Here is a 25,485-nt window from a genome sequence, read left to right as displayed (position 1 = left end):
TGGATTGTGTTACTGTTTATGATGCAGCCTTTACATTATTAAGTCTGGATTTACAACAAAAATGTTACTATACTAATAAATTCCCTAAAATCCAAACTAGCTGACTCGAAATTGTTTTATACTGTTAAACTAGTACTAGATTAAGTATTAAAGATAAGAAATAGGAATATACACTGATCTGCCATAACATTAAAACCACCTTCTTGTTTCTACACTCACTTCGTTTTATCAGCTCCACTTACCATACAGAAGCACTTTGTAGTTCTACAATTACTGACTGTAGTTAATCTGTTTCTCTACATACTTTTTTAACCTCCTTTCACCCCATTCTTCAATGGTCAGGACTGCCACAGGACCATTACAGAGCAGGTATTATTTAAGTGGTGGATCATTCTCAGCACTGCAGTGACACTGACGTGGTGGTGGTGTGTTCGTGTGTGTTGTGCTGGTATGAGTGGATCAGACATAGCAATGCTCCTGGAGTTTTTAAATACCATGTCCACTCTACTAGACACTCCTACCTAGTTGGTCCACCTTGTAGATGTAAAGTCAGAGACAATCGCTCATCTGTTGCTGCTGTTTGAGTTGGTCATCTTCTAGACCATCTGTGGTCACAGGAAGCTGCCAGTAATTGTAGAACTACAAAGTGCTTCTATATGGTAAGTGAAGCTGATAAAATGGACAGTGTATGTAGAAACAAGGAGGTGGTTTCAATGTTATGGCTGATCGGTGTATATCAGTCACTTATCTTTGATGAGCACTTGATCCTGGTCAGGCCCACATCTATTTATTCACCTATTTACACCTTGGAGCAATTTAAAGTAGCCACATAACCTACTGGGGAACGCCACAACTGACATCTTTTCACCTGCACAAGGCGAGTTCATTTGCGGATCAGCTTTGTGTACAGAGAGCCACACCCTGACCAATGCGATACTCTTCGACTCTGTGCAGGCTCCATCAGTCAGCCAGCAGAGGTCATAATCGCATCAGTTATGAGGAGCCCTGGTCCGGCTTTCCCACCCTGTATGAACAACAGCCAATCATTGTTCATGTAGCCGCCCAGCCTGCCTATTTCACATTTATACTAATAACATACATTTAGACAGTCAAAGACTTCAAAATTAAATCAGTTTATCAATTCTTTCTCATGTAATCTCAGCTTATCTGTCCTGTTGACCAATAAAAGGACTTTTCTTGGCTTAGATCACAACCCAGTCAGAAAGTCACACTACACAAATCACATATATACATTATTTTATTAGACAATTGGGCAAAATACACATTTCAAAACTTTTAGACGGGGGACTGGCGTAAAGCTCTGGCTTCATCTTCAGTTAATGTTCTCAAGTCCCTGTAAAATAAAGACATAAAGACAACATTTTAGAGAACTATCCAATACACTCCAATACAGTACACTACTATCAACACACAGTCCCAGGCAAATATATGAACACCCCTGGTCTAGTTCCATGTTTTGTTTACTAGTTTTCTAAATATATTGAACCAGTGTCCTTGTGTTCTCATAAGACTGCATATGCAAGACATGGCATATTTAACTTTGGTACATTTTTGGAAACTTCTTTTTACTTAACATTGAAACATGAAATTGACCAGAGTGTGTAATATTTTGCATGTCTACATATGAATATCTACAGTCTGATAATAAAGTAACACACCTTTGATTGGTAATGTAACCCAGTTCCTGATACCCGCTTGTCTCGTTCCATCAGGTACCAGTGGTAAGGTACTCTCGCGGTTCTTTTTTCCTAAAAACAACAACAAAAAAAACTGTCAGCAAATGCACTGAAACTTGTTTTTTAGTGACCTTCGGTTTGCCGGTCAGGAGTTTCAATTCCGAGAATCTGTAAGACAGATGTCACAATTGACACAATGTCCATTGTAAAAAGTGCCATACAAATGAATGTGAATTTGAAAACTGGGACTTGACTGTTTGATCCCGTGACTTTTTAAATTGTATTCCAGATGGAAATGTTACTTCATTTATTAAGATAAGATAAAAAAATATTATTAAAAAAGCACAAAAGATATATGACTGGGTGCAGCACAAAATAAGCTAAAAATATAATAAATATGAGTATTTACATGGTGAAACAATATGGATATAATTAAAATAAAAACATATTAAAATATGTTAAATATACTACTAGGTATTATGCCCATTTTCAAGTAAACAAGGGTTATTCACAATCAAGATGGACAAAATCACCACCAAAATGTGGAGGGATAATAATGTGATGGCTCTAACAGCACATCAACATGGGTCTTTGGGACCTGGTTTCAATCCACACATTTAATCAACAGTCTAGGCTGACATGTCCATGCTGGTTTAATTTGGGTACTTCAGTTTCCTTTCACTTCCAAAACACACCAAAGGTGGACTTGCTAAACTATCCCCATGTGTAATGCCCTGAGGTGGATTGGCACCCTGTCTAGATTGTATCTACTCTTACTCTTTCATATATCTGCTGCTATATAAACCCTACGCTACTAACTGTATATTAACATTTACTTAGTACCATGTACTAGCCAACACTACACGTGTCTCTAGTCTTGTCTCCCTCGATTACTTTTAGGTTTTGTATTTATTGTAAGTCTTTGTATTTAGTGTAGTTTTTTATCTGTACTGTTTACACTGATCAGCCATAACATTAAAACCACCTCCTTGTTTCTACACTGTCTATTTTATCAGCTCCACTTACTTTGTAGTTCTACAATTACTGACTGTAATCCATCTGTTTCTCTACATACTTTTTAAAACCTGCTTTCACCCTGTTCTTAAATGGTCAGGACCACCACAGAGCAGGTATTATTTAGATGGTGGATCATTCTTAGCACTGCAGTGACACTGACATGGTGGTGTGTTAGTGTGTGTTGTGCTGGTATGAGTGGATCAGACACAGCAGCGCTGCTGAAGTTTTTAAATACCGTGTCCACTCACTGTCCACTGTATTAGACACTCCTACCCAGTTGGACCACCTTGTAGATGTAAAGTCAGAGACGATCGCTCATCTATTGCTGCTGTTTGAGTTGGTCATCTTCTAGACCTTCATCAGTGGTCACAGTGCTGTGTCTGATCCACTCATACCAGCACAACACACACTAACACACCACCACCATGTCAGTGTCACTGCAGTGCTGAGAATGATCCACCACCCAAATAATACCTGCTTTGTGGTGGTCCTGACCATTGAAGAACAGCATGAAAGGGGGCTAACAAAGCATGCAGAGAAACAGATAGACTACAGTCAGTAATTGTAGAACTACATAGTGCTCCTATATGGTAAGTGGAGCTGATAACATGGACAGTGAGTGTAGAAACAAGGAGGTGGTTGATCAGTGTATATTGTATTGTTTTGTACTTTTGTTGTGTGTTGTTTAGTTTCAATATGTACTTGTATATAGCTGAAATGACAATCTAGTGTCCGGGTAGTAGCACGGACCCACTTCGACCCTGACAAGACAAGCTGCGAACTGCTAATAATGTAACGATTAAGATATATAAGATGGCTATGAGAATACATGCAGCTCTGTGCTTATTAACTGTTATATTAGAATAAGATGAACAATCACTCACCTTTCCTCCATTTGTCCACTTATGGATCTGAGCAGTAGCGATTCCAGGAATAATCAAACACGCTGTCATTATAGCGAACCCGGGTATAATTTCATACCACATGATTACACTGTAATGTGACCTGACTGATGATTTAAATCTATCAGTTCTTCACTGATCCCTCCAAACTCCTCTATTTTCACCAGTATGTCTCCTGCGTTGACGGTCACAGCTCTACTTCCGGTCGATGGACCGCCAGCATCCTGTTTATTATCTGCACCGTAATTGTTCAGCTCCCTCTTTTGGTTCAAACCCGGTACATACAGTGAAGAGGAACAATTCTACTGCACTTTTTAAATAGTCATTTTGGTTTTGTCAGTGTACTTACTACCAGTGCGTACAATCCTAGGTAAAGGTTTGATTTAGATTAGATTAGATTAGATCAATTTTACTGTCATTGTGCAGAGTACAAGAACAGAGCCAGTGGAATGCAGTAGCATAACCAGAAGCGCAGGATAGAGATTATTTACATATAATGCAGTTAAAGTGCAGAAGTGACCAGATAAGTGAAATGAGGAGACACAAGTTAAAGAAAAGTTTATAAACCAGTATAATTACAAAGAAATGAAAGGTGAATAAAAGTCGCTAATTAATGAATGAGTAACGAATGAGAATAGAGTATAGCAGATATATACAATATATACATTATTACAATATATACATTATTTAAAAGTGAAATATAAGCATAAATAACTGTACTAACAATTTTATTTAAACTGTGGATATAAATATGTAGACTTAAATATGTATATAAATATTACTTAAACGACATGTTTATATATATTAGGGGTTAAATAATTGTATTATATTATGGGTTAAATGCTAAGTATTATAATATTCTGCTCATTTTCTTTGTTAATTTAACTAATATTGTTTGGGTTAGCAATGGTTAGCACTCACAGCAAGAAGGTCTTATACATATACAGTGTATCACAAAAGTGAGTACACCCCTCACATTTCTGCAAATATTTTATTATATCTTTTCATGGGACAACACTATAGAAATAAAACTTGGATATAACTTAGAGTAGTCAGTGTAAAACTTGTATAGCAGTGTAGATTTACTGTCTTCTGAAAATAACTCAACACACAGCCATTAATGTCTAAATGGCTGGCAACACAAGTGAGTACACCCCACAGTGAACATGTCCAAATTGTGCCCAAAGTGTCAATATTTTGTGTGACCACCATTATTATCCAGCACTGCCTTAACCCTCCTGGGCATGGAATTCACCAGAGCTGCACAGGTTGCTACTGGAATCCTCTTCCACTCCTCCATGATGACATCACGGAGCTGGTGGATGTTAGACACCTTGAACTCCTCCACCTTCCACTTGAGGATGCGCCACAGGTTTCGAAGGGAGGGGATCATGCTCTGTTTCAGAATGTCACAGTACATGTTGAAATTCATGTTTCCCTCAATGAACCGCAGCTCCCCAGTGCCAGCAACACTCATGCAGCCCAAGACCATGATGCTACCACCACCATGCTTGACTGTAGGCAAGATACAGTTGTCTTGGTACTTCTCACCAGGGCGCCGCCACACATGCTGGACACCATCTGAGCCAAACAAGTTTATCTTGGTCTCGTCAGACCACAGGGCATTCCAGTAATCCATGTTCTTGGACTGCTTGTCTTCAGCAAACTGTTTGCGGGCTTTCTTGTGCGTCAGCTTCCTTCTGGGATGACGACCATGCAGACCGAGTTGATGCAGTGTGCGGCGTATGGTCTAAGCACTGACAGGCTGACCTCCCACGTCTTCAACCTCTGCAGCAATGCTGGCCGCACTCATGTGTCTATTTTTTAAAGCCAACCTCTGGATATGACGCCGAACACGTGGACTCAACTTCTTTGGTCGACCCTGGCGAAGCCTGTTCCGAGTGGAACCTGTCCTGGAAAACCGCTGTATGACCTTGGCCACCATGCTGTAGCTCAGTTTCAGGGTGTTAGCAATCTTCTTATAGCCCAGGCCATCTTTGTGGAGAGCAACAATTCTATTTCTCACATCCTCAGAGAGTTCTTTGCCATGAGGTGCCATGTTGAATATCCAGTGGCCAGTATGAGAGAATTGTACCCAAAACACCAAATTTAACAGCCCTGCTCCCCATTTGACACATGACACCAGGGAGGGACAACGACACATTTGGGCACAATTTGGACATGTTCACTGTGGGGTGTACTCACTTATGTTGCAGCTATTTAGACATTAATGGCTGTGTGTTGAGTTATTTTCAGAAGACAGTAAATCTACACTGCTATACAAGTTGTACACTGACTACTCTAAGTAATATCCAAGTTTCATGTTTATAGTGTTGTCCCATTAAAAGATATAATGAAATATTTGCAGAAATGTGAGGGGTGTACTCACTTTTGTGATACACTGTATATATATATATATATATATATATATATATATATATATATATATATATATAGTGAGAGACAGAGAGAGAGAGAGAGAGAGAGAGAGAGAATAATTAAATACATGTATATAGCGTAATTAAATACATGTATATGACTTAATTAAATACATGTATATAGCGTAATTAAATACATGTATATAGCATAATCAAATACTGTACATGTATATAGCGTAATTAAGTACATGTATATAGCATAATCAAATACATGTATATGACGTAATTAAATACATGTATATAGCATAATTAAATACATGTATATAGCGTTATTAAATACATGTATATAGCATGATTAAATACATGTATATAGCGTAATGACATACTTGTATATAGCGTAATTAAATACATGCATATAGCGTAATTACATACTTGTATATAGCGTAATTACATACATGTATATAGTGTAATTAAATTCATGAATATGGCATAATTAAATACATGTATAAAGCATAATTAAATACATGTATATAGAGTAATTAAATACATGTATATAGCATAATTAAATACATGTATATAGCGTAATTAAATACATGTATATAGAGTAATTAAATACATATATATAGCGTAATTAAATACATGTATATAGAGTAATTAAATGCTTGGATATAGCTGTCTAGTTACTAGATTTTAAAACATTATGCATACCTTTACGGACAAGGCTTTATTGAAATAATTAATAGTAAATGCATATAGATAAGTAAAAACACAAATATTTAAATGTAAAACTGATGTGGAAATTAGAAATAAACACTTCACTTTTTTTCTTTCGCAGTATTCTTTCTTTTAGAGTTTATGTTCAATCTGTGAGATTTAAAAAATATATAAATATAATCTGTGAAAGAAAAAATATCATTAATGTACAGTATATATTAAATATAAATAATTTATTTAATTTCATTAAAGAAGGCTTCATGGCCACCACACGGGAGCGCTGGGTCTGTGTTATTGATGAAAGTACAACTGAAAGTTCAGAAAAGTGCGCTGCTCTGCTGTCAGCTAAGAGCTTTCAAACCACAACACTCACATATTTCACTTTAAATTAAACAAACTTCGACAGAAGCATGAAAGAGGACAAAGAAAACACTTGTCCCAGAGAAAAGAGAGTGGAAATTAAATGTGAAGACAATGAAAAATCGGAGAGACCAAATAAAGAGAAGAAGGAGGCCATGACAAAGGTAGCTTAGCTTTTAGCATTGCCCTGGTTCTGCTCTAGGATAAAGTTAGCTGTTTATGCTAGTTTTAATTAAACCTTGTCTGTTAATAACCGTTTAAACAAATAACATGGTTATAAGTGTTGTGTTAGTGCTTTATTTGAGGAAGTTCGTTCGTTTAAAAGTTTAAATAAAAATGTGCTACGCTACTGGACATGCTAGCATAAAGTTAACTCGGTAGCTGACTGGCTAACGCTACCCAGTTAAAACAAAATATCCAGCGAACGTACCTAGCAAATTATCATAACAAACTATACAGCCTACAAAATAAATTATAAAGGTATTTAATTAAAAGTTTAAGATTAGGATATTTGAGGATGGCAGCCCGGTTTGACAACATGACATTGTGATACATTTGAACACGGATCTGGTATTGGAGCAGATGCTGTTTACAGTCCAAGCAATTGATAGTTAAGGGCCTTGCTCAAGGGCCCAGAGGTAGAAACCAGTGACTTTCTGATCAGCAGTCCAGTACCTACCACTGCACTAAATAAGTCTAAAAATCAGAATTGGGATTGAGTTAGATTTGATAGATGTAATGGTACATTCAGTTAATGTATTTCATGCTGGTTTTTTATGTGGATTTGACAGACACACCACAGATCATGCTTATAAATAATAAATCACAAATTATTAGTTTAATCTTGGGCAGGTCGGAGCAATCCATACTATATCTTGGGAACACTGGGTGCAAAGAAGGAATCCACGCTGGTACTGGAGCAATAGAATTGCAGAGGATTACATACAGACACATAATATTCAGTGGGTAGGGTTTTGGGCTATCAACTGAAAGCCCATGCAGCCACTGTTGGGCGCTTGAGCAAGGCCCTTAACCCTCTCAGCTACAGGGGCGCCATACGATGTCTGACCCTGCGCTCTGACCCCAACTTCCAAACTAGTTGGGATATGCGAAGAAAGAATTTCATTGTACTGTACACTTGTATATGTATATATGACAAATAAAGGCATTCTGTTCTATCATCCAATTGTTATTCATGTAGCAAGTATTAGATTGGGCATTATCATAGCTTTTTAGATATCTAAATTTGCATTGTAAACATTTTGTTTCCATATTAATCAGATTGTCATCCGACGGCTCCCTCCAAGTCTGACTAAAGAAGAGTTGGAAGAGCAGTTACAACCTCTACCAGATGTGGATTATCTTGAGTTTTTCTCTAGTGACACCAGGTCTGTGGTTACATTTTTGCTAAAACACTGCATTTTTTTTAATGAGACCGAATCTATTACTATGAGAGTTCATCAAGATTATTTTCACTTTTGCAGCCTCTATCCTCACCTCTTTGCAAGAGCATATCTTAATTTCAAGAACCAGGATGACATTGTACTATTCAGAGACCGTTTTGATGGATATGTCTTCATTGATAATCGAGGTAATAGATGTCTGGGAATATCTCACTGCCAGTGTTTAGTTAACACATGGTTAATTAACACAATGTTGCTTTTTAAGGACAAGAGTATCCTGCAGTTGTTGAGTTTGCACCTTTCCAAAAGATTGCTAAGAAGAAAAGTAAGAAAAAGGATGCCAAAATTGGAACAATTGATGAAGGTAAGAATTAGAATTGAGAAAACAGACAACCTGCAGGCTTGCTTGATGCAATAAGTGCTAATGGGATGTTACTTTGCATAGATGCTGATTATAAAAGATTTTTGGAGCTTTACAATGGTGACGACGAGAAATTGTCTTCTACGCCTGAGACATTGTTAGAAGAAATAGAGGCTAAATCAAAGGAACTGTTTGGTAGGTTACACACTCTATACAGTATATACACACTCAGCCAAACGTGTGTTTCATTTTGTCCACATCTATTGTAGTTATTGTAGTAGCAAGATGGGCTACTAATGCCCATGGTTTTAAGATGTCCAACAAACTTATGTTCAGATGTATGTATACTGTTTGTATAATGTATAATGTACTATGCATACATTTTGATGCATCTTTAAATGTTTACAAATTCATATTGCATTTATTGTTTGTAAAATTAATTTAAAGTTTTTTTTTCCCAACTCAGCCAAGAAAACAACTCCTCTCTTGGATTTCCTTAAAAACAAACAGGTAAATGATGTGATTCTGTGGTGCAACTTTACCTCTCCAAACACTCACTCAATGTCTTAACTGCTTATCCAGTTAGGGTCGCAGGGATAGGTGGGTGGTGTTGGAGCCTATCTCGGCTTTTTGATGGGCACAAGGCACACAGTAACACCCTGGACAGGGCGCCAGTCCATCGCAGGGCACACACCCATTCACCTACAGGGCAATTCAGTGTCTCCAATTAACTTGACTGCATCGAACCCAGGACCTTCTTGCTGTGAGGCGACAGTGCTACCCAACTGAGCCACTGTGCCGCACCCTCTCCAAACATGTTTACTTTATATAATTTATTACTTGTGTGAAAACCTACATTTTTATTAGACTCATGTCTGTCTTTTTCTGTGAAAAAAAGATGTTGTGGAATCTACTGTTAGCAAATATGACTTATCTCTGTCTCAGTATATTATTTACTGTTTACCAAAAACCCATCCAGGTTTTGTTAGACTCTAGCAGCCAATTTCTATATGTGCATTATTTTTAATAAAGCATTCTTGTTCATTTTTAAGAGAATAAGAGAGGAAAAGAAAGAGGAAAGAAGAAGGAGAGAGCTGGAGCGCAAACGCCTGCGCGATGAAGAACGGCGTAAGTGGAGAGAAGAGGACAGAAGAAAACGCAAAGAAGCCGAGAAGTTAAAAAAAGCTGAAAAGGCACCTGACAAAGACAGGGACCAACCTAAAGAGGATCAGCCAAAAATTAAGGTACATTACTGTGTTGTATAACAGAAGTGAAACCGGTTCCTTGTATTCATCGTCTGACACACGGCATTGATATTTGTCTTCAGCTCTTGAAGAAGCCAGAAAAAACAGAGAATTGTGATACTGAAAAGCCAAAAGAAAAGCCTAAAAAACAAGACCGAGACAAACTAAAGGATGATAGAGTTTCAGCAGGAGATACAAGGAAACGTCAAAATGGAGAACACAAAGAGGATAAGACAAAAAGGTTTGTACTAAAGGCACATTTGACTTCACTTTTAACACTTAATTTTGTTTATTTAGTAATAATGTTGCGTAATAATCTTTTTTACTACTTATTTTGTTGTTTGATACATAGTGGTAGATTTAAGCAGGCATGGCCAGTTAGAGCTTCAAATGAGCAGTTAATAATAATAAGAAGAAACTTACTCAGACATGCTGTGGACTTTCAAACACTTTAGACGTCCAGAGTCATGGTTTTATCCCAGGTCCCCTAGACCCTTGTGGTGCATGGCACTTAATCAAGAATCATTTCAATATATAGACTGGTGTAAGTGAGTACAAACATGTTAAACTCATTTTTAATGTCTTTTACTATTAAATAATCGTAACTCTTTACCACTTTTAATACAGATTCGAAGAGGATGGACAGAAGGACCACAGGGAGCGGGATGCCGACAGAGAGAGAGACCGCGAACGTGAAAGAGAGCGGGAAAGACGTCAGAAAGAGAAGGAGCGCCTCAGGAGGCAGGATGAAGAGCGCCGGAGGAGGAGGGAGCGACAAGATGGGGAAAACACATACAAAAGAAGAGAAGATGAGGGGAAAAGAGAAAAGGAATATGTTTGGGAAAAGAAAAAGAATGAGAATACAGCTGTGTCTTCTGGCCACGCTCAGGCTGACAGATTTGAAAAGCCCTCTAAGGATGGTAAAAAGGAAGATAGTGTGAGAAAGGATCGTTTGAGAAACAAGGTACAATGTTTAATACATGTCTATATAAACTTGACATTAAAAAGGTCATTTTTTATACGTCTATTAACCTTTGTGCAGTAGTACATTCATCCCTCTGTGACTTTCATTATTATTGTTATTTGTTTTGCCCCAGGATCGCCCTGCCATTCAGCTGTACCAGCCAGGAGCAAGAAACCGCAACAGAGGAGCAGGAGCAAGGGATAGTCAGGAAGGGGAGAAAAAAGCTGAGAAAGATGTCAAAAATACACAGGAGAAAGGGGAGGAGTGAAGAAAGACCACCGTGTTAGAACAACACAGTGATGGAGAAGGAATTCTGCCCAAATTTAGGCAAATTTGCACCTCTTACGAGTGCTGCCAAAGCTGGAGGTTCCTGTTCCTCTCAGGCTCTTTCTCAGAGATGCAGAAGCAAAATTCTTGTCACCTTACAGTGCCTAAAAAAGTCCCTTTAATTTCTGTTAGTTAGAAATGCAAGGGAATGCTTACAGTGGGAGCTTTGCATGAAAGTGGACCCTGAGCACTCAAAGTGGCCTTACTCCTGGTACACAGCCAAAAATAGAAAAAATAGAATTCACAGCGGGTTACTGATCAGTTTACCACATCTTGTTTGTTATAGCCCAGATTTAGTTCGGGTACTTTAAAGACCATTTTCTTTACTTTATAACAGGGCCTTTATTATTGCACAAAGCATTAGAGGTGGTATGATGCCATTCTTCATTTTACACCTTTGTTTAAAAATCTTTTGAAATTTAGTAAATGGCCTTCCCTACTTTGCCAATAAAGTTTTTCCCACAACAGAATCAATATGGGCTTTAATACATTTTCTGTTCAAAAAACACCTGTCATACACAAGATGAATTGCATTGTATTTACAAGACGTTATGTTCTCTTAAACAGTAAAGAGCAACAACACCACGGTAAATAAAAGCCATTTCATTTGTAATTTGTCTGTCTCATTAAATGTTAAATATTAACCGATGAGGCATAACATTAAAACCACCTCCTTGTTTCTACACTCACTGTCTATTTTAGCAGCTCCACTTACCATATAGAAGCACTTTGTAGTTCTACAATTACTGACTGTAGTCTATATGTTTCTCTACATACTTTTTTAGCCTGCTTTCACCCTGTTCTTCAATGGTCAGGACCCCCACATGACCACTCAAACAGCACCAATGGATGAGTGATCGTCTTTGCCTTTACATCTACAAGGTGGACCAACTAGGTAGGAGTGTCTAATAGAGTGGACAGTGAGTGGACACGGTATTTAAAAACTCCAGCAGTGCTGCTGTGTCTTATCCACTCATACCAGCACAACACACACTAACACACCACCACCATGTCATTGTGCTGAGAATCATCCACCATCTAAATAATACCTGCTCTGTGGTGGTTTTGTGGGGCTCCTGACCATTGCATGCAGAGAAACAGATGGACTACAGTCAGTAATTGTAGAACTACAAAGTGCTTCTATATGGTAAGTGGAGCTGATAAAATGGACAGTGTGTAGAAACAAGGGGGTGGTTTTAGTGTTATGGCTGATCGGTGTATGTATATAACACCACATTCATTAATTTATTCTTTTCAACTACAATGTTTGCTGGTTTGAAATAATATAATTTATCAGAATAAATCAATATAGTATTGTATATAATATAATAGGGGCCAGTGATAGCTCAGTGGTTAAGGTACTGGACTAGTAAACAGAAGGACTAGTAAAAAAAAGGTTATTTACATTTTTCAGCATTTAGCAGACGCTTTTATCCAAAGCAACTTACACACTGAGCGGAACACAATGAGCAATTGAGGGTTAAGGGCCTTGCTCAGGGACCCAACAGTGACAACTTGGTGGTGGCGGGGCTTGAACCGGCAACATTCTGTTTACTAGTCCAGTACCTTAACCACTGAGGTGTCACATTTGATTTGGGAATGTCTGGGGAAACCACAAAACAAGCTAAAATCTGTGGCTGTGGGTATAGAAGCTGGACTGAGCTAACATAACTTTTTTTGGGACAGGTTGAGAGTTCAGATCCCAGCTCTGCCATGCAGCCACTGTTGGGCCCTTGAGCAAGGCCCTCAACCCTCACTGCTCCAGGGGCGCAGTACTGTGGCTAACCCTGCGCTCTGTGGGAGCTTCCAAACAAGCTGGGATACTCAAAGAAAGAATTTCGTTGTACTGTACATCTGTATATGTGTATATGGCAAATAAAGGCATTCTATTCTATTCCATTCTATTCCATTCCATTCCAGTCCAGTCCAGTCCAGTCCAGTCCAGTAACAGATAATGAGTTGAGATGATAATTGAAGAAACCACATACCTGGAATGGACAAAGGAATGAAAACCCCATAAAAGTTGATTATCATCAAAGTGCTAATAAAGATTGGTGAGATGTGCACCTGAGAACTTTACAAGATATTATTTTTTATTTTTTTATCGTCTATTTTTTGTACTGAGTGCTGTACTATCCCTTTGCTGCTGCAACAATGTGAATTTCCCCATTGTGGGACTAATAAAGGATTATCTTATCTTATCTTATTCAGTTATCTTCACATCTGGTGATTGAAAGGTGTGGGGGTCTGACCACATGACAAAACATGGCTAACAAAACCAGGCTAAACACTAATCAAAAAAATTATGAAAGTGAAACCTTGTTAGAAGTCAAAGTGAACTTTCAGATAGTCATTCAGACTATAGAAAGGGCCAGTGATAGCTCAGTGGTTAAGGAACTGGACTAGTAAACAGAAGGTTGCCGGTTCAAGCCCCGCCACCACCAAGTTGCCACTGTTGGGTCCCTGAGCAAGGCCCTCAATTGCTCAGCGTGTTTTACTCATTGTGTAAGTCGCTTTGGATAAAAGCGTCTGCTAAATGCTAAAAATGTAAATGTAAATATAGAACTGGGAGTGCACAGCTGAACGAGATTGCGTTTCTCAAACTTCAATGTGCAAAATATGAAAAAAAGAAAGAAAGAAAGAGCATATAAAAGACAAAATACATTAAGTTTAAAAAATATCTGTTATAAGTAATAAATAGAATAAAATCAAATCAAATGCCTGGTATTAGAAACTTAATTAAGTTATTGCACAGAATAAAAGAGTAGCAGCATGATGTAGGTATTGGCTCTTAATAACTAAATGTGTTTAGACAGTCTGTAAGTGTGAACAGGTATGTTGTGTGTGCTGTTATAGGGAGTTGTCTGCAGTAGTCTGGTGGCTTGTGGAAAGAAGCTCTTGCTGAGTCTGGCGGTCCTGCATCGCATGCTGCGGTAGCGTTTGCCAGAGGGCAAAAGGCTGAACAGTCCATAGGCCGGGCGTGTGGGGTCACCAACTATCTTGGTGGCTTTTCTGAGGCAGTGTGACTGGTATAATTGTTGTATGGAAGGGAGTGAGGTTCTGATGATTCTCTCCGCCGTCCTCACTACTCTCTGAAGGGATTTCTGGTCTGAGGCTGTACAGTTTCCATACCAGACTGGGAGGCTGTTGGTCAGAATGTTCTCTATAGCACCTTTGTAGAAAGTTGTGAGGATCGGAGGGGGGAGGTTTGCTCTTCTCATCCGTCGCAGGGAGTGAAGACGTTGTTGTGCCCGCTTATGATGTAAAAACAGGACCCACAGCGACCCTGATCAGGCTAGAAATGTCTGATGAAAATGAAATGAGTGAATGGACCTGGTCGGGTGATATCAGTGTCCGCAGAGGGTCGCTGTGTTTGTGTGACTCCGCCCCCTCGGTACGTAATTACAACACGGCTGTTTCCCATGATTCCTTCTTTTCAGCCACCGTCATAGTGGTGAAAGGACTGTGTGTCTGCGATGGTGAGAAAATATCAGCCAACATCGGCTTATATATACATTTTCTGTGGAAAGTCGTGTCATCCTTATGTAGTAATGAATGTCCCATGTTTGTATATTTGGGAATTATTTTCATTAAATACGTTTTAGTGTGTTAAATTGACTTGAACGCAATAGTGGGCTGTACGGTATGTTCGGCGGTTTGTTACAGGCCCGCCATATTTTTTTTAAATCACTTTTAGTCATCAGTTAACATGACCAGTTTGGTTAAAATTACCTTCTCTGTGTTTTGCCGTATATACGTATATTTTCTAAAAGTTAAAAGTTGTGTTTAACTATATAGGCTAACTGTTTAGCTAGAAAGCTAACGCTAACACAGGTGGCTAATTCATATCCTGCGTGTTTCAGGCGTCGCACAAGACCTTCAGGATAAAACGCTTTCTGGCCAAGAAGCAGAAGCAGAACAGACCGATCCCGCAGTGGATCCGCATGAAGACCGGTAACAAGATCAGGTGAGAAGTGCTTGTTTATACGAGCGTTGCTGTTTGGATGCTGAACTTGGTTTAGTCGTGGGGTGTTGTGAGCTAGTTGTCTGGTTAGCTTTAGCTCAATGCTACACTTGAGGCAGATCTGGTGGACGGTACAACTGTTGCGGTTTTGCTTTCATCACAATAGTCATCAAAGTGACATTAAGCTGTTTATTATGCACTAGCTGCTCTTGTGATCAAATCGTTTATAAACTCGTACACTAACACGTGTATTATACCGTTGTGATGTGTAATTTTCACATTAAATGGTCTTTTATTGACAGCTGTGCAAAAGCTATGGACATTAAACATAACATCTTGGGCAGTTGTAGCCTAGCAGTTAAGGTACTGAACCAGTAATCAAAAGGTTGCTGGTTCAAGCCCCACCACTGCCAAGTTGTCATTGCAAGGCCCTTAACCATCCATTGCTTAGACAATATACTGTCACAGTACTGTAAGTTGCTTTGGATAAGAGTGTCTGCTAAATGACGTAAATGTAAATATCTAAAGTCATAGATTATTAAACAGTAAGCATTTTGTGGTAAGTCTTAATACTCTTATAAATCCCCAGGTGGGGTGGTCTGTTCCCAGTCCAAAGTGAGGTGAATTGGAGATGCAAAATTGTGCATTACTGTGTTTGACATTAAATATGTGAACTGATGAATCTTGTTACGAGTAACTACCAAGTCTGTCATGATTTTAAACAAAGTGTGTAAAACATGACACTAAAATACTAATAAATAAATTCTCCCATAACATGCAGTCAGTGGTTCAGAGCATCACTGATGTTCCCAAGCTGATTAAAGTGATATGGCTTTATCCGACTACATATCAGCATATAACAGCAATAGTTTGGAGAGAAAAACATTCCATTAAGAAGCCAGTGCAACACCTTGTTGGGTTTCTGTGACCTTAGTGTAACTACTGAGAGTAGTACCCACTTTCACACTCACTTCCATGGCATTATGGCCATTATTGGTTGGGAACAGACAAAATTATGGCTCAAGTGGTTAATTTTGCAGCCCCGTTTACACCTTTCTTTGTAGGTGGGGTGTGGGGGGAAAGTTTTAAGAACAATTGTTTAAACATGGTGGATATTAAGTTACACAATTTCATACTTGGACAGCTTAGACAGCATTCTTTCAATGTACTGTTAATTAATAACATGAATGATGAGTTCAAATAATTGCTTTTGGACATTTTATGTAGCATGACTTCTTATAGATGCAGACTAAACCTAAACTCAACCACCAAACACACAATTCTCCCTTGTAGTAAACACATCTTAAGCAGGCTGCAATTACAGTGCTTCATTTTGTGGAAGGACTGCCATTAACCTGCTGAGAAAAAACATCCTGCTTCAGAGTCTCATCTTACCACCGGGTGTGATAAGAACTCTCTGTTGTGGGGACAACTCTTGACATTCTGAATATATTAAGATTAAGTGTTATCCTTATGCCAATCCGTACATATTACTGACAGTTGATTCAGTTTTGGAAAGTTTTGTGACTGGGTGTAACAAGTGTTTTTAAGCCGAGCTTAGTGCAGCACCCAGTTTCTAGTGTGAAGCTGATCATTTTTATTTGTGGAATTACATTCCCCCAAATTTGCCTCAAATGAACTCTCCATTGGTTTAGGACAGTGCACAGAACTCACTTATTTTCTAGTTTGGTTTGTCTCATAATAGTACACTTGGGCAATAATAATAATTATGTGCATGCTGTATGATTAAGGTTTAAGTGCTGTAGCTGCCATTGATTGAAAATTTGGGAGGGTATAAACAGGCCCTCCTTATAATGACAGTGGTCAATAACATTTATTTGGCCTATAACAAGCAGTAGTTAAAAAATGTAGGCTTCACATATTTAAATAATTACTGCCCTTTCAGATTAGGTGCTCTGTAATAGAAACCTGATGTGGCTGGGAGTTGTTAAAGTGTAAAATGTCAGAGTATTTTTGCATTTCTGAAAGGTTCTAATTGAAAGTGAGTGAGCTACTATAGCTTTTCTTGGTCCATTCCTGTTGTGCATTTTTTACTTATCACTTATTTTGCTTGCAGGTACAACTCCAAGAGGAGACACTGGAGAAGAACCAAGCTTGGCCTGTAAGCCCATTACTGCTTCAGCTTTGTCTGAATCTACACCCTGTCATCATCACCACCTCTGCCCAAATGTGGCAAGACGACATGCTGTGTGGAACAGAAGTTTCTCTTTTGTACAGATCTGGAAATGCTTGTGGGAAACAATAAATGATTTGTCATCAAAACACATATGTTCTCTGCTCTTTCTTGCTGAATGCCCCTTTATTCGATGAAAGCGTGTTGTGGGGGATTGTGCATGGTTCAGTTAGCTTTTAGCTTCGGGAATTTAAAACTGTACAGTGGCTTGCAAAAGTATTCATACCCCTTGAACTTTTCCATATTTTGTCACATTACAACCACAAACATAAATATATTTCACTGGAATTTAATGTGAAAGACCAACACAAAGTGGTATACAATTGTGAAGTGGAACGAAAGTTATACATGATTCAAAACATTTTTTACAAATAAAAAACTGAAAAGTGCGGTGTGCAAAAGTATCCAGCCCCCCTGAGTCAATACTTTGTGGAACCACCTTTTGCTGCAATTACAGCTGCAAGTCTTTTAGGGTATGTCTCTACCAGCTTTGCACATCTAGTGACTGACATTTTTGCCCATTCTTCTTTGCAAAACAGCTCAAGCTCAGTCAGATTAGATGGAGAGCGTTTGTGAACAGTTTTCAGATCTTGCCACAAATTCTCGATTGGGTTTAGGTCTGGACTTTGACTGGGCCATTCTAACATGAATATGTTTTGTTTTAAACCATTCCATTGTAGCCCTGGCTTTATGTTTAGGGTCGTTGTCCTGCTGGAAGGTGAACCTCCGCCCCAGTCTCAAGTCTTTTGCAGACTCCAACAGGTTTTCTTCCAAGATTGCCCTGTATTTGGCTCCATCCATCTTCCCATCAACTTTGGCCAACTTCCCTGTCCCTGCTGAAGAGAAGCAGCCCCAGAGCATGATGCTGCCACCACCATTTGACAGTGGGGATGGTGTGTTCAGAGTGATGTGCAGTGTTAATTCTCCACCACACATAGCGTTTTGCATTTAGGCCAAAAAGTTAAATTTTGGTCTCATCTGACCAAAGCACCTTGTTCCACATGTTTGCTGTGTCCCCAACATGGCTTCTGGCAAACTGCAAACGGTACTTTTTATGGTTTTCTTTTAACAATGGCTTTCTTCTTGCCACTCTTCCATGAAGACCACATTTGTGCAGTGCACGACTAATAGTTGTCCTGTGGACAGATTCCCCCACCTGAGCTGTGGATCTCTGCATTTCGTCCAGTCACCATGGGCCTCTTGGCTGCATCTCTGATCAGTGCTCTCCTTGTTCGGCCTGTAAGTTTAGGTGGACGGCCTTGTCTTGGTAGGTTTACAGTTGTGCCATACTCTTTCCATTTCCGGATAATGGATTGAACAGTGCTCCGTGAGATGTTCAAAGCTTGGGAAATCTTTTTATAGCCTAAGCCTGCTTTAAACTTCTCCACAACCTTATTTCCTGACCTGTCTGGTGTGTTCTTTGGACTTCATAATGCTGTTTACTCCCCAATATTCTCTTAACCAACCTCTGAGGCCGTCACGGAGCAGCTGTATTTGTACTGAGATTAGATTACACACAGGTGGGCTCTTTTTAGTCATTAGCAGTCATCAGGCAACTTCTGAATGCAATTGGTTGCACTCAGAGAAAAGGGGGCTGGATACTTTTGCACACCGCACTTTTCAGTTTTTTATTTGTAAAAAATGTTTTGAATCATGTATAATTTTCCTTCCACTTCACAATTGTATATCTAATTCAATATATGGAAAAACTAAATTTTATTTTACTTAATTTCCATCAGGTGATCAGTGGATGTATTTCTTTTTTTCCCCAAACTAACTGAAATTACATAAAGCATGGAATTCTTTAGTACAGTATTATCAATGAAGTGCATGTTTGCAGTAAAGTGGAATGCATTAGATGTTTGAGTTTTATTTAAGGCAATAGAATTATTGGCTAAATATAAACACTACTACTATGAATAAAAACATCAAATTACATTAATCTGCTGTGTGGCTCTAACACAAGGTGTCATGACTTTATAATAAGAGTTTGTGCTCATCAGAACAGAAATTGAATGTGATTCTTGAGCCCAAGTGAAACCATTGTGACGGTTCAAGTAATCCCCATTCAGATCATGCACCATTCTTTTTTTGGCTCACACTTACAATTATTTGTGGTTTTCATTATTTCAGAATTAAATCATATGTTCCTTATGAATTCCACTAAACATGGGCACACATTTAACCATAGTTGCGAAGGTGGTTTTAAAAATGCCCTGAATGGTTGTAAGAAGATACAAGTTAGGATTTTAATGAACAACTTTAGCCCAGTCAGGAATGTAGTAGGTCTGGTTCCATCAGGGAGAAACACTGGGTTGAAGGCAAAACTTCAAAAATTGTTTAAAAGAAGGATATTTGGCACTTGCTATACATGTTTGTTTGAAAGGCAATATAATATATAACATTAAACATCTTGTTATACAGTTTATAACATACAGGTCAAATAAGATTTGCCAGTCACTGCTGTATTTATTTACATTTTTCTAAAGTCTGTACTCTTAATGTTGTGTTTGTATATAAACTGAACAGCTAAAAGCCTGTTTGGTTAAATTAATCAGAAGTCTTTGTGTGTTCTTAACCTTTGGATTATTGGTGTGTTTTTAAAAACGTTTGCACAAGACATGTAAAATCACTTTACATAATCAGTCATGTTGTAAAAGAACATTGGTTAAAACATTTTTGTAATAGTTGGTACCTATTGAACTCTGAAAAGGAGCTCTGTTGTTAGTTTTACTTCTTGCCTCCTGAGAAAAATGGTGTGAGACGCTTTCTAAATGAACCAAACCACGACCTGTCATTTCTTTTGAAAGAGTCCACTACATCAAGGTCCTTCTGAATTTCCTCTGTCGGGGTTGCTTCGGTGCTACCTGCACAATTGTTATTAACATTTAGTTGCCAGGGAGAGTGTTCTTCATCCCATGCTCCAAGCAGCTCCTTCATCGCTGATGGTGCATCGTCTTTAAGATACTGCCATGCTCTTTTGCCATTGTAGTCCATTAATTCCACGTTGGCACCAAAAGCCCCTACTAATATCTTGATGACCATGTACTGGCTGTGCATGACAGCTAGGTGTAAAGGTGTGAGACCTCCACTGCCCTTCATGTTCACGTTAGTTGGATAGCCTTCTTTCTCTGCGAGTCTCAGAAGCTTTACCAATATTTCATGTTTGCCATTCTTGGCTAACCAATGAAGAACAGTGAAGCCACTTATGAAGTCTTTCCTGGTAAGTAGACTGGGGTCCTCCGAGAGGAATCCCACAATAGTGTTGAAATTCCCATTCACAGCTGACAGCGTCCATGCGTGCTCCATGGGATCTAAAGCCCAGAATGTATTCCTCTCCTCAGGTGCATCGTCGCAATCCCTTGATGCCTGTCTTTTCAAGGACAAGATACTAGTCAGTCCACTATGCGTATTGTAATTGAGAAATAAGTTCTGTAGATGTTTTTTGCGCATTGAAGGAGTGAGAGTTGCTTTTTGTGAGGAGTCCGCTACACTGGTCTGGAATCTGGATCTGCGCGCAGACGCGGTGGGTGGAAGCGCTTGCGCAACTTCAGACGCGCGCCTTCGGTTCGATGCTCTATTACTGGCAAAGTTTGTTTGACTTATAACACTATAACTGCGGAATTTATCTTTAGATTTGTTTGGTTCATCTGAACGCGCTTCTGATGAAGTATTGGAGTGGTTAGGATCGCCTTCTGATGGCTGGAAGCTGGCAGTGAGATCACACATGATTATAGGTTTATTAGGGCGCGTCTTCGCTTGTTTACATAGACGTTGGCAAATTTTGCATAACCACACACAGAGCTCTTTAACATCCACTGTTCTCTGGATCTTAGACTTTTTTTATTCTGAAAAAACACACAAACATTACAATTAAACTCGAAATCGAAGGTTCCTCATTTTATAACAGTTCAGTTCCTGATTTTAAAGTGTTTAAAACTCGTTTAACCACTAAAGTAATACAACCACTGCGATAACACATCTTAAATTAAAACGAAAGAAAGAGAAAACAAATAAAAACTCACCTGTTACAAAGTTGCCCATTCATCAGTGCTCATGGCAAACTCTCCACCGCTTTTCCATTCACAAAAATCCACTATTATCCACTACCCTACAATCAAAATCCACCAATCGTGTGATCATTTAGGACAGCACACGATTGTGACACATGATCTGAAGTAAAAAATCCTGATCTGTTTGGATTAAAAGAAGTTTCACTTTAAGAAGTGCTCCACCCTTTAAGATTCAAAGGTCACAACTAATATATTTTCCAAGTCACCACTGAACTGCTCAAACCACGTGACGTTTAATGTTTGGTATCTTTGAGGAAATCCGTCTCATTCATCAGTTACTTATTAAATACAACACCAAAATTCTTCACAGTGACTGAACATGAGCTACCAACTGAAATCAGAAAAGAAGTTGGGACGGTAAGGAAAATGCAAATAAAAAAAAAATGCAGTGTTCCGTACATTTACTTTGACTGCTCAACTTCATTGCATTTATTGCATTTGCCTGCAACACATTCCAAAAAAAAGTTGGGACAGTAAAGCATTTACCACTTTGTAATGTCGCCATTCCTTTGCACCACACTTCATAAAGCAATAAGCCACGAGAGACCGTGCGTTACTGCGATTTTATGATGTAATTCCAAACAGGTGATTGTAATCACGGTTTGGTACAAAAATCCATGCATTTCTCAACAAGACAATTCAAAATCACATGCTGCACACATTACAAAGGTCATGGCTGAGGAAGAAGAGGGTACGGGTACTGGACTGGCCTGCCTGCAGTCCTGACCTGCCCCCAATAGAAAATTCGTGGAGAATTATTTTGAAACGATAATTGCGACAATGTCGACCCCGCTTCGCGTCGTGCCAAAACATCCTTCCTCGAGATAAAATCATAGCAGTAACGCACGGTCTCTCGTGGCTTATTGCTTTTATAAAACGGCGGTCAACATAAAATATAATAAAATACAAAAATGTTCGATTTATAAATGTTTTTATTTACAAAAACACTTACAAAAAGCTTTCCTCCACGAAATCAGGTAGACCGTTAACAGTGTTAACATAACAGTCGCAATAAAAATTCCTCCACAAACACTATTACACTATTTCTTGGACGAAACACCCGCTTAATGATTAGGATTACTGTTTATATGAATCTGGACATTTCCATGTATAGTACATGACTTAAAATAGTGTTCAACCAAGTTTGTACTTTTTCTTTTCAGTGGCGTATTAATATGGAATGATGTGAGGTGGTCATAGGTGTGCGTATATTGGGGATTTTACAACGGCTTCAAACCATGATTTTAGGACCACAACTATCTGTTTTATAAAAGTTATATAATCCATTTTGGCACTGAGGATACCAAGTGATTTAGTGTTGCAGGTTGTATTTTGTCCCATTCTTCCTGCAGACACGTCTTAAGATGTGCAACAGTACGGGGTCGTTGTTGTTGCATTTTTCGTTTCAAAATAATTCTCCACACATTCTCTATTGGGGGCAGGTCAGGACTGCAGGCAGGCCAGTCCAGTACCCATACCCTCTTCTTCCTCAGCCATGACCTTTGTAATGTGTGCAACATGTGATTTTGCATCGTTTTGTACCAAACCATGATCACAATCACCTGTTTGGAATCGAATAATTATTTAGTTTTTTCACCTCATTACTATCCCTAAATTGCCCCCATCCTAACTTTTTTGGAATGTGTTGCAGGCCTGAAATGCAGGAATTGAGGTATATTAACAAAGGAAATGAAGTTGAGCAGACAAAACACGAAATATCTTGTGTTCAAACTGTCTGCAATCAAATAAAAGTAAAAAAAATGTAAGAAACACTCTTAACCGCTTATTCAATCAGGGTCGCGTGGGTCGGGGGGCGGGGGGGTTCAGATGCTGGAGCCTATCCCAGCTTTTCAATGGGCGCAAGGCACACAGTAATACCCTGGATGGGAGGTCAGTCCATCACAGGGCAGACACAAATACATACACACACAAACACACACACACACACACACACACACATTCACCTATAGGGCAATTCAGTGTTTCCAATTAACCTGACTGAATGGTTTTGGACTGTGGGAGGAAACCGGAGCTCCCGGAGGAAACCCACGAAGACACGGAGAGAACATGCAAACTCCACACAGAAAGGACCCAGACCGCCCCGCCTGGGGATCGAACCCAGGACCTTCTTGTTGTGACAGTGCTAACCACTTAGCCACATTGCCGCATGTAAGAAACACTGCATTTTTATTTTGTTTGCATTTTCCACACTGTCCCAACTTTTTTTTGATTTGGAGTTGTATTTAATTAAAGAATTATTAAAGCATAACACTAGACAAAAACTAAACTAATGTACAGTGTTTTAAGTAACTCTAATGATAAAATATGTACATATAGTTATTGCCACCAGTGATAAAATGGCCATTAAGCTCTAGACTTTAGTGTGTGTGAGTGTGTGCAGCAGATTATCTAAGCACAGTATCCGATAAATTAAGAAACACCCCGACGAGATACAGACTGAGCGCACACGACCTGGCCGTGGAGACGGGGCGACACACCCGGTCCTGGCTGCCCCGGGAGGAGAGGTTGTGTCAGCACTGCACTCTCAGTACAGTAGAGACGGAGCTACACTTCCTTACCCAGTGTACCAGGTACCACCACATCCGCTCCCAATTCTTCCCTAAATTTAACAACGTCATCCCCAACTTTACCTCCCTCCCAGACCCCGACAAACTGCCCCACCTACTGGGGGAGCACAGAGAGAGCTGCACACTAGCAGCACTCTATACTAATAATAATAATACATTTTATTTATATAGCGCTTTTCAAGATACTCAAAGACGCTTTACATAAGACAAATAATCAAAACAAATACATACACCATACAAATCATAGTACAAAATCAAAATAGTACATCAACATCAAGAATAATTAAGATAAAAACAAAGAGAGCAGCATAAGACAGTTCATTAAAAATTAGCTAAATTATGAGAGAGAACAACAAATATAGAACAATTTCTTAAAATTAGACAGAAACAGGACAGATTCACATGCAATCAGGAAACTGAAAACTTTACAAGTTTTAGGATCTAGGACTTCACATTTCTGTCGTGATCTAAGTATAAAAACTATTAAAAAGAATAGCAAAAATAAAAGCATTTATTTCGTGTTGTTACAAGTTAAATGCCACTCTGAATAGATGAGTTTTGAGAAGTGACTTGAATTTGGACAGGTCAGGACAATCTCGTAGGTGTTTGGGGAGAGCATTCCATAAAGATGGAGCAGCTATGGAAAAGGCCCTGTCACCCCAGGTCCGGTGCTTGGTCCTAGAGGGTATGGACAGTAGGTTAGCCTCAGAAGAGCGAAGGCTACGGGAGGGAATGTGCTGATGGAGCAGGTCGGTGAGGTAGGATGGGGCCTGATTATGGAGAGCTTTGTGAGTGAATAGAAGAATTTTGAATTGAATGCGTTGAGCAACGGGAAGCCAATGAAGTTTTTGGAGAACAGGTGTAATATGATTACGGGAGCGAGTATGAGTAAGGAGGCGAGCAGCTGAATTCTGGATATACTGAAGTTTTTTTAGGATTTTGTTAGATGTTCCATAAAGGATGCTATTGCAATAATCAATTCTGGATGTAATGAAAGCATGAATCAAGATTTCGGCGGAAGAAAAGGAGAGTGATGGACGTAGACGGGCTATGTTTTTTAGATGAAAGAAAGCAGTTTTGGTGATGTGATTTACATGGAGGTCAAAAGAGAGGTTGCTATCAAAAATTACACCAAGATTTCGGATGTTAGAAGACGGAGACAAAGTGTCATTATCAATGGTAATTTGAAATTTTTTTGTGGTTTTTGCCAGGGATGTAGGACCTACGATGATCATATCAGATTTTTCACAGTTTAATTTGAGGAAATTAGCTTTCATCCACAATTTCATTTCAGTGATG

The 25,485-nt window shown here is 38.9% G+C and overlaps 4 protein-coding genes and 1 non-coding gene across 5 annotated transcripts; 3 read left to right on the top strand and 2 right to left on the bottom strand.

Moving 5' to 3' along the window:
* Positions 1-1,240: 1,240 nt before the first annotated feature.
* Positions 1,241-3,831, bottom strand: ndufa1 (NADH:ubiquinone oxidoreductase subunit A1). Its single transcript, XM_062999836.1, has 3 exons — positions 3,599-3,831; positions 1,680-1,769; positions 1,241-1,354 (listed from the first exon to the last, which is right to left on the bottom strand). The coding sequence occupies exons 1-3, from the start codon at positions 3,698-3,700 to the stop codon at positions 1,334-1,336; spliced, it is 213 nt and encodes a 70-aa protein (XP_062855906.1). The 5' UTR covers positions 3,701-3,831; the 3' UTR covers positions 1,241-1,333.
* Positions 3,832-7,012: 3,181 nt separating this feature from the next.
* Positions 7,013-11,841, top strand: upf3b (UPF3B regulator of nonsense mediated mRNA decay). Its single transcript, XM_062999835.1, has 10 exons — positions 7,013-7,232; positions 8,350-8,456; positions 8,553-8,659; positions 8,737-8,835; positions 8,917-9,027; positions 9,299-9,342; positions 9,885-10,076; positions 10,160-10,317; positions 10,704-11,040; positions 11,174-11,841. The coding sequence occupies exons 1-10, from the start codon at positions 7,119-7,121 to the stop codon at positions 11,306-11,308; spliced, it is 1,404 nt and encodes a 467-aa protein (XP_062855905.1). The 5' UTR covers positions 7,013-7,118; the 3' UTR covers positions 11,309-11,841.
* A 2,898-nt stretch (positions 11,842-14,739) lies between these two features.
* On the top strand, positions 14,740-17,616 carry rpl39 (ribosomal protein L39). The gene is made up of 3 exons (XM_062999834.1): positions 14,740-14,846; positions 15,231-15,334; positions 17,409-17,616. Exons 1-3 carry the CDS (start codon positions 14,844-14,846, stop codon positions 17,455-17,457), a joined length of 156 nt encoding a protein of 51 aa, XP_062855904.1. The 5' UTR covers positions 14,740-14,843; the 3' UTR covers positions 17,458-17,616.
* Positions 16,636-16,765, top strand: LOC134319700 (small nucleolar RNA SNORA69). Its single transcript, XR_010013550.1, has one exon. It is a non-coding gene; the product is annotated as a small nucleolar RNA SNORA69 (small nucleolar RNA).
* Positions 17,617-20,255: 2,639 nt separating the features above from the next.
* sowahd (sosondowah ankyrin repeat domain family d) lies at positions 20,256-21,254 on the bottom strand. Its single transcript, XM_063000967.1, has one exon. The coding sequence runs from the start codon at positions 21,252-21,254 to the stop codon at positions 20,256-20,258; it is 999 nt and encodes a 332-aa protein (XP_062857037.1).
* Between the last annotated feature and the right edge of the window lie 4,231 nt (positions 21,255-25,485).

Source organism: Trichomycterus rosablanca, chromosome 8 (genome assembly GCF_030014385.1).
Source record: "Trichomycterus rosablanca isolate fTriRos1 chromosome 8, fTriRos1.hap1, whole genome shotgun sequence".
Classification (NCBI taxonomy): domain Eukaryota; kingdom Metazoa; phylum Chordata; class Actinopteri; order Siluriformes; family Trichomycteridae; genus Trichomycterus; species Trichomycterus rosablanca.
The sequence above is the reverse complement of the archived record's forward strand: the minus strand, read 5'-3'. Positions and strand labels throughout refer to the sequence as shown.